The sequence below is a fragment of the Tenrec ecaudatus genome, chromosome 17 (genome assembly GCF_050624435.1).
Source record: "Tenrec ecaudatus isolate mTenEca1 chromosome 17, mTenEca1.hap1, whole genome shotgun sequence".
In the NCBI taxonomy this organism is placed as follows: domain Eukaryota; kingdom Metazoa; phylum Chordata; class Mammalia; order Afrosoricida; family Tenrecidae; genus Tenrec; species Tenrec ecaudatus.
The window spans coordinates 57997472-58012898 of NC_134546.1; the positions used below are offsets into that span (position 1 = coordinate 57997472).

A 15427-nucleotide genomic window follows, 5' to 3' on the forward strand; every position below is an offset into this window, starting at 1 on the left:
AGGAGAGAGAGGGCTTGGGAGTAAGGCCGGGCTTTTACCTGGTCTCCTGTGAGGCGGCACCTGGGGGCTGATGGCATTGGTCCCCATGATGACATACTCGTAGTGGACTCCTGGGTTAGGCTGCTGGTGTATCATCTGTGGACACAAACAGAGGTTCATGTCAGTGCGGGCTGCACAGCTCGATCCTCTTTCCTGCTCCCTCCATGGCCATCCAGGCCACCCTGTGTGGGGCCAGAGGCTGGAAATCTTCGTGGGCGCAGAGAGCCTCATCCTTCTCCAGGTGGGTTGGGCCTCCGACTTGGCAGTCAGTGAGTCTAACACCTACCCGATAGCGCCACCAGGATACCTTGGGTGATCTCAGTGGCACGATTTATAGATAGTGGCACTATCTAGAAATGACCTCCGGGCGGTGCCTACATCGAATACGATTCAACCAGGGTGCACTAGAGCACTGATGAAACACACATCCTGCCTCTAGTTCCTGAATGCTTCCTCCCCCCACACCAGTTCTACCTTAAAAGTCTGGCTAGACCAGAGAACACACATTGGTACAGATAAGAATTCCTCAACACACGGAATTCAGGACCGATAAAACCCTCGGGAACAGTGGTGGGAGTAGTGATATCATGACGGTAGGGGGCTGGTGGGGGAGGGTTGCAGGAAGGGGGAGAAAGGGGGAACCCATCACAAGGTTAGATACATAGCCCCCCCCACCCCAGGGGAATGAATAACAGAAATGTGGGTAAAGAGAGACAACAGACAGTGAAATAACAACAATATAAAGGATTCATGAGGGTTGGAGGGTGGGGGAGGGAGGGGAAAAAAAGAGGAGCTGATACCAAGGGCTCAAGTAGAGAGACAATGTTTTGGATATGTTGATGGCAACATATGTACAAGTGTGCTTGATACAATTGAAATGATGGGTTGTTATAAGATTTGTAAGCGCTCCCCAATAAAATGATTAGCTAAAAAAAAGCCCTCCTCCTGACTTGTGACTCTGACTCAGTATGGTTTGCCCACAGCCCTCTCCCTTGTCAGCTCTCTGGGCCCTTCCCTGAACTCATCCAGACCCAAAGAGAGACGAAGCTAGAAAAATCTCCCTGGGCCACCGCCTCTCAGGAACCAATGAGAAAAACAAGGCAGCAGGCACGAAGCTGCAGAGGGCTCGGCAGGTCACTGAGCACTGCCCCAGACCAACAACACAACAACGCACACTCAGCTTGGCCCAGGCCAGTCCAGCCTCCCAACTGGCTATGAGGAGTCTCTGGGGGTAAAATTAGTGGTTGGAGGTTCGAGTCTGCCCAGAGGGGTGTTGGAAGAAAGGCCTGGCTACTACTTCAAAAAGCCATGCTGCCATCCTAGGCCCTGCCTTGTGAAATGGGGCGGACCTCATATAAATGACCCAAAGGCATAAGACCGTGGGCAGCTTACACCCCTGGAACCAGCACCAAGTCCACAGGGTTGGGGCATTCCTGGGGTATGCAGGGGTGTGACCTCAGACTCCTGCCGCCTACCCCTAAGTCCCTGATTCTCCTTTCACATAACCTGTTACTTGGTTGGTCTGAGGTTGGAAACCCTCCCTCTCCCCTCTCCCCCCTCCCTCAGCCTCTTAGCTCTTGCACTTGGCAACGTAGAGCAGAATCTCTTTACGAAATTATTGTTGGCTACCGTGTCCGAGACCACCCACAGTGGGCCTTTTATAACCCATGTGTTCCCTGGCTGCCATCAGAAATCTACCCAGGCCCGAACACCCACCGGGGCAACCTAGAAAAGGAACCTACACATAGATATCTGTATTTAGTTAACGCTAACCGGCTTCCTTCATAATTTCCAGCCCAGGAGCCCCTAAACCCAAGAGGAATCAGCGTGTTGCTCTCTAGGGGCAAAGCCATGACAGTGCAATGAATAATGTGCCCCAGAACCTGACACAGCACATGTCATGCTGCCGAGTGTGGCTCTGGGGATGGTAACAGTGTGCATATTTCAGAGCGAGCTCCTGCTTTTCCTATGAAAAGTTATTTTGAGCTTTTCGCTCCTGTCACCTTTTATTTCCCGATCCTTTAAGAAGACCGGCTGCTAGCGGTTTATTGTAAAAAGCAGGAGCATTTCTGGCCAACGTTGAGGCCACTTAATATTGGAGCTTCTGTCAAGGCAATCAAAGGTCTGTTTCTGCACGCAGCCCGGGGCTCCTAGTAATCTCCCGTGCTGTGAACTTGACAGGGTCAAGTTCTCGTTCCTTCGTTGGCTTTAAGAGAGTTCAAAGAGGACTGGGACTGTAAGCAGCCTTGTCTGGGTTTGGCATTGGCCTTCTTTTGTCATAAAAAGAAAACATGCCAAATTAGTGTTCGGGGGGAAGTGCCTCTGGGGGAGACGCAGTCCTCATGAAATCAAGGGTATGTTTTGCCTCTGATTTGCTTCAGCAAGTAAAATTGGTTTTACTGGGTCCATAAACTCTGAGGGTATGAAGCATCTGGTGGCGTTTAAGGTTCTGTGAGCTGGGGACCTGCAGGGTAACTGGTAAAGACCCACCCACGCATCTAAGGGGCACTTGGCAACCAGGCACTGGTGGCTCTCGGGATTTTATGAGCATGGTTTGTAGCTCATTTCTTCTAAGCACGGTCCCCATAAGCAGCCAGGTACAAAACGCAGGGGCCAGGCCAGAAGCATCCAAACTCACGTAGACATCCAAGATCTCATTGGTGGGACCTTCGGCCAAGAAGGATTCTCCGGCAGTGCTCGAAATCTCGTTGGGACGCTTGTAGGTAAACATGGTGCCTCCACCCTCATATTTTCCCGGCCGGTCAATCGCCCAGTTCCCGTTGATGATGGAGCGGCCGGAACGACTTCGCAAGGCTGTGGCAGAAAAAAAAGTGCGACAATTCCTTGGGTCCATCCTGATTGTCACCAAACATGGAAATAACCCCCTCCCCCCCCGACCAGCTGGCTCGTTCATGCATTTTTCTTCGTGGTCGACTATGTTCCAGGCACTGAACTAGGCATGGGGGTAGGACTAGACAGCTGGGCCACATCCCCTCCTGTGGAGTCACATGTTCAACCCACTCCCATGCCTCCCACCCCTGGAATTCAGCATTAAAACAAAGGGGCGAGGAAACGAATTTCTATTTTATACACCATTCTAATCTAGCTGAGAGGCTGCACACTGGCAGCCCATGAGCTGATTTTGGCCCAGAGATGAGCTTAGTTTGGCCTTCATGATGTTTTTAAAAATATAAGTGAGCCTGAATTTAAGAATTGGGAGATTTCACATTAAACTTCAGAGTTATAGCTTCTCTTCTAGAATGGACAGGCACGCTAGCGTTGGCTGTACATTCCCTCGAGGCAGCAGTCAGCTGGAGCTGAGGACTGTCCTTTATTTAAAAATTTAAATTTGACTTATTATGAATATTTTCTCTCCTTGACATATAACTAAGCGAAACAAGCATGCACAGGGCATCTTTAAGAAAATTCACGATAGCAAACATGCTTATATTTATAAACCAACCAAGTTGTTATTTCTAGATTACCCGATACCCCCTGCTGTTGAGGACTGCCCTTTCAGATGGAGCCTGCCTAGTCCAGTTTGCTCCAGTCCCCACCACTCCCTATTACTCCTCACCCCTCGAGTCTCTGTTTCCATGTATTCTCATGCATCATTACTGGTTTTCTCATATTTCAGTCTCACTGCCATCGAGTTGGGTCCAACTCACAGTGACCTTATAGGACAGGATGGAACTGCCCTGTGGGTTCGGCGTTGTAACTCTTTATGAGAGTTGACAGCCTCATCTTTCTCCCACAGAGCCGATGGTGGTTTTGAACTGCTGACCTTGTGGTTAGCAGCCCAGTGAGTAGCCCACTACTACAGAATAGGAAATGTCTTATAACTCCCTTTACTTCTAACTCTATAAACAACAACAACAACGATAAACCAAAAGGGCACGTGGGCTTCTTTGACCTGTGAGCCTCACTCACTTCTGGAACCTTCCCGGCTTCTCTGGGCATTTGAGGCTGTGACCTGTGTTAGATGTTTCCACACATGCCGTCAGAATTCATGTCCACAACGTTGCTGAGCAGTTGTAAGTATCCCCATTTTTCAGAGGGGAGGTCAGCGACATGAGGGGACATGTTCAGGTTCATCAAGCTGCTCAGGAGTGAGCTAAGAGAGGAGAAGAGGGGCGAGTGACCAGGCAGAAGGCTGGGGGGTGGGGGGGCGCGCAGGGGAAGCAAGGGCGGTCAGTATCTCGGGGCAGGCAGGTGGCCATTGAATCCTGGGGGTCTTGAAACCCACAGGCTCATGGGTGACCTGGTTGAGAAGACCTCTAATTTAGGGTCCATGTCGCACAGACACCCCATGGTTTCATAGGCATTTTCCACCCAGAATTCCCACATTGATTGTTGTGCAGCTTCTTACAGGGACTTTCGTACATCTGGGAACGAAATGAGAACAGCAGCAGGAACCTCCATTGGGTTTGACAGTGACGAATTCCTGTCTGATCACCTCACCTCTCCAACCTAAGACTACTCCTCTTTACGTTTTTAGTATGTGTCTCTAAAGGAAAGAGCCCCACCCCCACTTAGATCCAGTTCCAACAGTGTTGCTACAGTGGGTCTTTCTAGACACCAGGCCTCTTGAGGGAAAAGCGACCGGGAGGGGAGGAAGAGCCTCCTCCTGTCTGGATGGCTGGTTGCCATGACCACTGAGAAGCCACCGCAGGGGAGCTTTGATGCTTAATTACAAACCAGGTCATCTTATTGGGTGGAAAAGAAAGACCAAGGACAGAGATGGGGAAGAACATGTACAAACACATACGCTCACCTAAAAATTTGGTTGCTCGAAGGGGGAACCGATCACAGTGATCGGCATACAATCCCAGGGGGACGAACAACAGAAATGAAAAATACGACAATAAAAATAATTTATAAATTATCAAGGGTTCACGAGGGTGGGGGTGGGGATAAGAGGAGCTGATACCATGGGCTCAAGTAGAAAGAAAATGTTTTGTAATTGATGATGGCAACATATGTGGAAATGTGCTTGATACAATGGATGTATGGATTGTTTTAAGAGCTGTTAAGAGCCCCCAAATACAATGATTTATTAAAATAAAAAGAAAATGCTGTCTGCTTTCTACCAAAATCCATCCTTCTTGAGAATGTTCCCGGGGTGTCCACCTTTTCCTTGCTGTTCATTCATTCCTTGGCTGCCTCCACTCTGGCGTCTGCCTGCATCATTCCACTGAAACAATTCTCATGCGTGTCACCGAGATCGCCATGTTGCTAAATGCCATGGGCCTTTCGCAGGCCTCCTCTTGCAAAACGGCTCAGCAGCACTCGGTCCCACGGGCCGCTCCTTCCTGTTGGGAACGCTCTTCCACTGGCTGCTGGTCCACCCTATTTGGCTTGCTTTCTTCTGGCTCTCAGGCCGCCCAGCTCAGTCTTCCTTTCTGCCTCCCCTTCCTTCACCTGGCTGGTAAACATTAGTGTCCCATGACCGACTTCAGATATCATCCTCTTCCCACGGGCAAGTTCATCTGTGCCCATGGCTTCAAGTGCTACCCATCAGTGACTTCCATGTTTGTGTTTCCGGGCCAGTCTGGCCTCTGGCCCCAGACGTTCCTCATGAATTGCTTACTTAATGGGTCCACGTGGCCTTCTTATCTAAGACTGAGTTTCTCCTAGAGCTCTTCCAGTGTTTCTTATCCCAGTAAGTGGTACCAGCCTTGATGCCATCAGAAACCCAGGAATCACCCTGGACATCTCCTCCACGCCCTGTGCCCTACACCAAACCCAGCACCCAGGTCACGTTACCTCCTCCGTGTTTCTCCTCGCACCCGCTGCTGTGACCCAGGGGGAGGCGACCATCAGAGCTTACTTGGTATAATAAAAAATGAAGAAAAACCAAGCCACCCCCAGATGTCCAACCCCCCTGTAGTTCAGTGGACTCCGACTCCTGTACCATCCAGGAGGACATTTCCCTAGCCTGTCTCGGTGTCCTCCTGGCAGAAGCAGCTTGCCACTTCTCCCTCAGAGCCTCGGGGTGGGCTCGACCTGCCACCTTTTTGGTTAGAGAAGAATTGCAAGCCACTTATGCCATCTTCGGACCTTCGTCTGGACTCACTGGATCGCATTGGTCTCCCTGGGCCTTTTCTTTTCTGTAAGGTTTGATCGTTGCAGAAGGCAAACTTGATCCCTTCCTGAGGCTGAAAAGCCTTCAATTGCTTTCTTTGGTTCCAGGGACTCTGCACTCCTCAAACGTTACTGGGCTCATCTTGGGCCACTGTCCTTCTTCTCACTGTGTCACACCCCCCTCCCCTGTCCCCCCCCAAGCCCTGTGAGCTCATCGAACACACCATACTGCACCCACAATGCTATTCTCTTTGCCAGAAATTCTCTCTCAACCCAAATCTTATTTATCTTTGGGTGGCAACAGCCCCAGAGCAGTTCCCCCCCCCCCCCCCAGCCCTGCCTCCTTCATCAGATGTTGCCGGAGATGTAAGGTTGGCGTGAGTCTGCAGATTCACCCATAGGAGCACTGTCTGAGGACTGCTTCCCAGGACGTCGTAGGTGCCCAGACAGCAGAGGCCGGGTGCTTCGGCACCCTCACAGTTCCAGTGCCCCGCACAGCGCTCGTCACACAGTGAGGGCCCCGCAAACATTGGCTGAAGTAAACAATACGTGCCTGAGAAAGGCAAACCACTTGAAAGGCAAACAGGCAAAGGGGATAGGTAATTCACCGCAAGCCAAGTCCAAATAATCCACACGCAAAAGAAAAGGTGCGCAGGCTCACTTACAAGGCAAGAAACCCAAATCAAAAACAACCAAGCATATTTTGGACCCATCAGATTTGCAATCTATACATAGTCACTATTGACAGGGTACGCATGTAAATGGACCCCATTTGTTGATATTGTTAAAATGTTAACCGCTGACCCAAGCGTTCCACTTTGAGACAACCACTTGAGAGACAGGCTTCTTTAAATACACACAGGTGCTTGTAACAAGGACGTTCGCTGCAGAATGATTTTAGAGTACTGAAATGACCCAATGTCCATCGGTAGAAAATCCAAACCAAACTCACTCCCAGCCAGTGGATTCTCACTCCTGGCGACCCTATGGGACAGAGTAGAACTGCCTCTGTGGGCGTCTGAGACTGTAAACCTTCCCAGGCCCAGACAGCCTCATCTTTCTACTGGGGAGTAGCTGATGGGTTTGAACTCCTGATCTGTGGTCAGCAACTCCATGAAGAACGTACAATACCGCCAGGGCTCCCTGTCCGTCAGCAGAGGATTGATGACCAACTGTCCACACGATGGAATACTCTACGGCCCTAACAAGAATGTGAGCAGTCAATGTGGGTGTGGGAGGATCGCCACAGTACATTTTTAAGCGAAACAAATGCAGAACAGCGGGCTCGGTATGATCCCACCTTGCCTACTTTTGAATAAAAAGCACGCACACATATATCCCTGTATATGTGTGAATGCACAGGGGTGTGCGCTGTTGTTGGGTGAGATCAAGGTTCCGACCCATCGTGACCTGAGGCACAACAGCACAGAGCACTGCTCAGCCCCACAGCATCCTCACAATGGTTCCCAGGCTTGACCTCATGGATGCAACCACTGTGTCAGTTCATTTCACTGGGGGCCTTCCTCTTGTCCCCTTCAGAGATGCGTGTGAGTGGGTATATGTGTATGTGCATGCGTTTATAAAAACTGAAGGGTTAAATTCCATGATCTTTGAGCTCCATTTTCCCGCAAACATTTGGAAGGCCCCTCGTGTATAGAAATAAGCACCTATAGTTGGGTGTGTATACAAACACACGCACATACACACATACATATATACCTACTCACACACGAGTGTATGAGGAAACCCGGACTCATGCTTGACAGCTGGGTTTTATTTTGCTATTAGTTGTCAATATTCGGCATGCATTTATTTTTTGGCTTAAACGACTTCGGCCTGGCCCATCCAAATGCCTTTACAGAAAGGCAAATGAGTGTAAGAGCACACTCATTTAGAAAAGGCTTACGTTTCAGAGTCCCGCATCCCATACACATCTATTCCATCACCTTGTGCTCACTGTGGGTGACCCGCCACCTCCTCTCCCAACCAAGCGAAGAAGGTGGCTTTCGTGGAGCAGGCTGATTCCTATGTCTAGATCTTGGCTTCTTTGTTAGGCTCCTCTTAGCAACACAAAGCCCAAGCTTCTTCTTTCAGTAGCGACCCCATGTGAGGCAAACGGCTAACGGGCTTAGCTGCTGATTAAAGGGTAAGGAGGTTGGAGTCCACCTGGAGGTGCCTTGAAGGAAAGGCCTGGCGATCTAGTTCCAGCAGAGTAGCCACTGAACATACTATGGAAAATGATTCTCCTCTGACATGCACGGGAGCACCACATGTGATACCATATAGTATAATCAACTTACCATTAAAAAATTAATTAAGTAACAAAAATGTTTCTGCTGTTCTTAGACACTAGTGAGGGATGTCCTCCTGCCTGGCTGCTTTACCTTTTGGGGTCTAATTTGTGAGATGCCTTGCCAACTTGCATGGGGGCACCAACCCAACTGAGTCCCCAGACAGCTCAGCACACCTGCACACGCTACAAATGGCTTGCAGGGACTGTAACATGGTGCGATCTGGAAAATGGTATGGTGCTTCCTTGATCAGGCTGGAATAGAAATACCACATGATCCCGCGACCCGTGACTACAGGGAGGCACCTACAGGAACATGTGCACCCCCGTTCATTGCAGCTTTATTCACAAGAGGAAGTCGAAGGAACACCTGGTGAATGATAAATTATGGGACACACAGAACAGAACACTGGGCCATGTTAAAGAAGGAAGAGTCTGTCAACCATCTCGCCATGTGGATGGACTGAGGACATTAAGTGGAGTGAAATAAGTCTATCACAGAAGGATCGAATATTGTAAGAGTGCAGTGCTCTAGAAAGTGAAGGTGCCCATGGAGTGTGGGGGTGTTGATAGTGGCAGATGGGTTATGTATTGGGGTAACCACCAGCTGCTCCTCAGGAGAAAGCCAGGGGCTTCTACTCCTATAACCAGCTATAGCCCTGGAAACGCACAGGGGCAGATCTCCCCTCCCCTACGGGCACCCGATGAGTCGGCATTGACTTCATGGCAGGGAGTCAGGGATGGGAAGAGAGGGGAGGGAAGATCACGACCTAGATGATGGACACATCAACTTGGGTGAAGTCAATGGACACCAAGGGGATGATCAGCACAGCATCACTACAGAAGGAAACAAGGAGGCACACAAGAGTTACAGACAACAAAGGTAAGTGCTCCTGAACACACAACCCCACATAGCCAGTAGTAACAGGATAATCTATAAATAGATACATAGGCAGGCAGGCAAGATAGACAGGCAAAACCAACTGTATGCTCAAATAAAACAACAATTAGATACCACCTGACGCCCTCAAAGATAGCCCAATTAAAAAAATCAGAAAGCAACAAGTGTTGGAGGGGCTGTGGGGAGACAGGAACTCTCATCCACTGCTGATGGACTTGTATGTACAAGCACTATGGAAATCGATCTGGCGATATCTAAAACAGATGGAAATCGAGTTACCATATGACCCAGCAATCTCCCTACTGGAAATATACCCAGAAGAGGCAAGAAACAAACCAGACATCTGTGCTCCAATGTTCATTGAGGCACAGTTCACAACTGCAAGGAGCTGGAAGCAACCCAAATTTCCATCAACTGATGAGTGGATTAAAAAACTGTGGTATATACATACAATGGAGTATTACACATCACTAAAAAAGCAGTGATGAAAGTATGAAGCACATCGCCGCGTGGGAAGAACTGAAGGAAATTATGCTAAGTGGAGTAAGCCAAGCACAAAAGGACAACATGAGTCCACTGAGGTAAGCTCAAAAAAATGCAAAAGGGGCATAGGGGAAAACCTACTGTATACAAACATTCCTGGGGCGAGGACCAAGTAGTATGGCAGTGATCAGACCAAATCCAGGGATACATATGGCAGCCAACTAAAAAGAAATGGGGGAAAGGAAAAAAATAAAAAGGAAATGGGTAGCGGGGGAACAGGGAACTAACTCACCCAAGGGGAGGGTATTGTTTATATCTCCACAGGAAAAGCAGGACCAGAATTCAACCCGGTGCTCCAAGATGTGAATGCAACATTCTGGCATGGAGTAGGGAACCAGGGGAGAGGTCTGAGGGGCCGCCCCAATCCCAACTATGTTAACACCTGCCCCTCCCCCAGAAGAATTTATTTCAGAGGATGGCACTGAAGCTGCAGCTCAGGAAGAGAGACATGTCTGATCAGAGCACATGGGAGCAAATGAAGGGGGAGGGAGAGAGAGTGGAGCACATCCTGGCCCACCAGGCCTTGAGGATTATATTCCTGCTCAAAACAGCCAATCCACAGAGAAGACCATATGGCTGGTCCCACTATGAGACACAGAATCCCTCACTGATCCATAGCCCTACAGGGGACAACACTGGAGACACGGTGTGGAAATTGCGCCCGATCTGATCCCACCACACCGAAGCAAAACACTAAGGGTGCACAACAGAACACTAAGGGTGCACAGCAAGGGGAACAGAGCAACCAAGTCCCCAGGGAATACCAAAAATAGACTTTGGGGCAGGGTTTGGCACCCCATCAGACTCAACCAGAAAACACTCCTAAAGGCCAACAAACAGTCCTTCAACTAACTATAAGCGTTTCTCTTTTGATGTTGTTGTGTATTTTTTGCTTTGTTTCTTTTGTCATTGGCTTTTTGTTGTTGTTTTGTTTTCTTTTGTTGCTTGGTTTTACTCTGTCTTGCTTTTGTGCATGTTATTATCTCCGCAGGTCTGTCTAAATAAGATAGTCTGGATGAACACTCTGGAAGAGAAAACAATGGGACTGACAGTTCTGGGGGGGGCATGGGAGATGGGGAGGTGGGGGGAAAGGAAGTGGTGTTGACAAACCCAAGGACAAGGGAACAACAAGTGATCCAAATCAGGGGTGAGGAGGGTATAGGTAGGGCATGATCAAGGGTAATGTAACCCAGAGGAATTACTGAAACCCAAATGAAGGCTGAGCATGATAGTGGGGCAAGAGGAAAATAAAAGGAAATAGAGGAAAGAGTTAGAAGGCAAAGGGCATTTACAGAGGTCTAAATAAAGGCATACACATATGTAAATACATTTATATATGAGGATGGGGAAATAGATTTATGTGCATATATTTATAGATTTAGTATAAAGGTAGCAGATGGACATTGGGCCTCCACTCAAGTACTCCCTCAATGCAAGAATACTTTGTTCTATTAAACTGGAATTCCATGATGCTCACCTTCCCGACACGATTGCTGAAGACAAAGCAGGTGCACAAGCAAATGTGGTGAATAAAGCTGATGGAGCCCGGCTATCAAAATATACAGCATCTAGGGTTTTAAAAACTTGAAGGTAAACAAATGGCCATCTAGCTCAGAAGCTACCAAACCCACATGGAAGAAGCACACTAGCCTGTGTGATCATGAGGTGTTGAAGGGATCAGTTATTAGGCATCAAAGAACAAAAATCATATTATTGTGTGCTCATCTCCCTGATACGATCGCTGATGACAAATGGGTGCATAAGCAAATGTGGTGAAGAAAGCTGATTGTGCCCAGCTATCAAAAGATATAGCGTCTGGGGTCCTAAAGGCTTGAAGGTGAACAAGTGGCCATCTAGCTGAGAAGCAACAAAACCCACTTAGAAGAAGCACACCAGCCTGTGTGATCATGAAGTGCTGAAGGGATCAGTTATCAGGCATCAAAGAACAAAAAATCATATCATTGTGAATGAGGGGGAGTGTAGAGTGAGGACCCAAAGCCCATCTGTAGACAATTGGACATCCCATTACAGAAGGGTCTCGGGGAGGAGACAAGCCAGTCAGGGTGAAGTGTAGCAACGATTAAACATACAACTTTCCTCTAGTTCCTAAATGTTTCCTCCCCCCCACTCCCACTATCATGCTCCCAATTCTACCTTAAAAATCTGGCTAGACCAGAGGATGTACACTGGTACAGATAGGAAATGGAAACACCGGGAATCCAGGAGAGATGATCCCTTCAGGACCAGTGGTGAGAGTGGTGATACCAGGATGGTGAAGGGAGGGTGGGGTGGGAAGGGGGAACTGATTACAGGGATCTACATGTGACCTCCTGCCTGGGGACAGAGAACAGAAAAGTGGGTAAAGGGAGATGTTGGACAGTGCAAGATTTGATAAAATAATAATTTATAAATTATTAAGGGTTCATGAGGGAGGGGGTGCCAGGGAGTAAGGGGGGAAATGGGGAGCTGATGCCCGGGGGCTTAAGTGGAGAGCAACTGTTTTGAAAATGATGAGAGTAATGAATGTACAGATGTGTTTTATACAATTGATGTATGTATGATGATAAAAGTTGTATGAGCCCCCAATAAAATGACTTAAAAAACGTTAAAAAAAGAATTAAAAGTAAACAAGTAAAACGAACGTTTCACAAAACAACCTTAGAGGGCTCTGGGGTCTACATCTTCATTTTCACGGCCCTCCCAACGGAAACCTGGCACTTCCTTCTGTTGTGAATGCAAGTACTTTGCCAACGTAGCTTTAGCAACACTGTGATGTTGTCAGCACGCGAAGCCACGTGTGCAATTCATACAACACGACCGACGCTGCAGATACTTTGGCATGTTGTTAAGAAACTCATCACTGTTTTGAAATGACAAATTACTGAACTCGCCACCAGATCTCCTCTTTCAATATGTTAATACTACATTCACTTAAAAATACTTTGATTACTGTGTTTCAATATAGTTGGTTTTCTTTGTACTCTTCTACATTTCTTAAAGAAGAAAACCTTTTGATTGTGAAACAGGTAGGAATCTACACTTCGGATGACCAATTTTTATAATTAAAATTTTTGATTATTTCCTGTTATAATGAAGGAAAATTTATTTTTTCTTTTGTGGTTTACATTCTTTCTTTGAAAAGTTTTATTGGCACTCCATCCACATATAATATAATGTAATAGTTTAATCATTTCAAGAAGAGTTGTACAATCATTACCACAATCAAATTTGGAACTTTGTCTTCCTTGTACTCATTGTTATTCATGTAACTTTGTTAAAATTGTGGCAAAGATATACACAAGGAACCATTCTCCAATTCAACAACCTGCCCAGGTAAACTTCAGTGCCATTGATTATACTCTTCCTGTTGTGCAGCATTATGATGTCCTTTGCCAAGTTATTCCACCACCATTAATTCACATAAGCTCAATGCTCCCTAAGCAAAAACTCTTCCTCCTTCACCCATGGTGCTCATAGGCTGAGATGACCAACTTTAAATTCAGCAGCTTAAGAACGGATCAAGCGTCCCAGTAGCTTGCCCTGTCCCCTCCTTCGATTTCTCTTCTCCCTCTTGTAGACTAAGTACTGTCTTTCCCTTCACCCGAGTTAACACCTGTGGACCCTCTAGTCTATTGTTTCACCTCCTCAAGTGCCCCATGTAAGAAGCAAAATCTGTCTTTTGTAGTATGAAAAGCTTTGTCTTGGTTTTCCCTCTATCACAGGGATCGCATGCAATATTTATCCTTTTGCGATTGACCATGGTAATTTCACACAGCATAATGTTCTCCAGGTCCATCCCTGCCATAGGATGCTCCATCGCTTCTTCATGATTCTTTAGTGATTGGCATTCCATTTTATGGGCCTGAAAACTTCACTCTGAGGAAGAGTCAACAGATTGGCAAGGGGCCCGGGGTGAAAGGGTCCAAAGTGAAGAACCCGGATCTAGAGTTTGATGCGGTCTCAGAAATGGACTTGCATCATATGTGTGGCTGTCCTGTAAGACAAGCACGACACATACAATTGTTACTCTACAGACTGGGAAATAGCTCCAGGTCACAGACTATTACTATTATGCACAGTTCAAGACTTGAACTTTGATGACTGGCTTCCGTATTCTTCCCATTATACCATTGGTTCCCAGAGTGTGGTCAACTGGGAAGCTGATTAGACGTCTATATTTCTGTGGTCCACTCAAAGGTGGACTCAAGCAGTAACTGGGGAGAAGGGCAAGGGTCAAAGGTGGGCTCCATCAGAAACTCTGGGGTTAGGGGTTTTTTTTCTCACAAGACTTCAATGCAGGTTAACATTGGAGAATCCCTGTAATACACCTTTCATTACCTCTTATTAGTGAGTCCTGAGCCCTGGTGGTATAGTGGTTACTCATTGGGCTGCTAACCACAAGGCCAGCAGTTCAAAACCACCAGCCACTGTTCAGGAGAAAGATGAGCCTGTGTACTCGGTACAGAGTTAAAGCCTTGGAAACTCACATGGGCAGTTCTACTCTGCCCGATGGGGTCACTATGAGTCAGGACTAACTCAATGGCAGTGAGTCTGGTTTGGTTTGGATGAAGAAAGAGGCTCTGTCTGAGATGTGGGAGGAATGCTTTCCCGTCTCATATTCTAGCTTTGTCTGGACATCAAGGTAGAAGCTGAACAGAGAGAGGTGAAGAGACAAGTTCAGGGGGTTTGGGGTTTCATCTGACTACGAAGCTTCTAGTCATGCTCCCCCCAAATCCCCACCAATCTGAGAGCATTTATAACTCCCTGAGCTGACGGTCCCAGACACCCCTGCGATTCCGAGTGATCAGTAATCAATTCTAGAGGACACCTATCACCATGTGACTTTATACACAAAGCAAAAGTCATTGGGGGGTAGAACTGTGACAAATGGGGGGGGGGAGAGTGTCAAGGAGAATCTAATTCAACTCAACAAAAAACCCTGCTAAGCATTTACTATATGCAAGACACTGTGTTAGCCCACACATTGCATTGCTAAATCGGGGATGTGGTCTTTTCCATGTCCCACATGATTATACTTTCTACTCCTGTACAAAACTACAGAGCTGGAAACCCCCCTGGGGGGGCATTGCACTCTGTCCTGTAGGGTGGCTGTGAGTCAGAGTCCACTCAATGGCAGTGGGCTTGGTCTAACCCAAGGGCACTTCTACTTGGTTCTACAGGGCCACCGTGAGTCAGAGTCAATTTGAAGGCAGTGGGTTGGGTTGGGGTTTTACAAGAGCCCAGTGGGAGGAAGCTCCTGGAAGAGGTTGAAGTTCTGATGGAGCTGCTTTCTGAACACATGTGAACTTGGGATAATTAAGCTATTTCAATTGAGTTCATTTCACTGGCAGTCCCACTTAGAGTTGCTTTACAAAAGAACTTTAAAAAGTGTGCTCTGGTTTTCAATGGTGAATCTTTCAGAACAAGATGGATCAGCCTTTCTTCTAAGGCAATTCTTGGGTGGAATCAAATCTCCAACCTTCTGGTTTAGCAGCTGGGCCCATCGACCAATGCTGCCTCACAGAAGCTTCTTAAGTGGATAGCTTGAACGTTTACACTGCATTACTCTG

At 47.5% G+C, this 15427-nt stretch overlaps 1 protein-coding gene across 2 annotated transcripts in view; it reads right to left on the reverse strand.

The window, feature by feature from the left end:
* THSD4 (thrombospondin type 1 domain containing 4) overlaps nucleotides 1–15427 on the reverse strand; it is a 726614-nt gene that overhangs the window by 49619 nt on the left and 661568 nt on the right. For both annotated transcript variants that reach the window (XM_075535168.1, XM_075535169.1), the window contains 2 exons: nucleotides 2678–2853; nucleotides 39–135 (listed from right to left, as the gene is read on the reverse strand). In XM_075535168.1, coding sequence (XP_075391283.1) covers nucleotides 39–135; nucleotides 2678–2853 — 273 coding nt within the window. The remainder of the gene's footprint in view (nucleotides 1–38; nucleotides 136–2677; nucleotides 2854–15427) is intronic.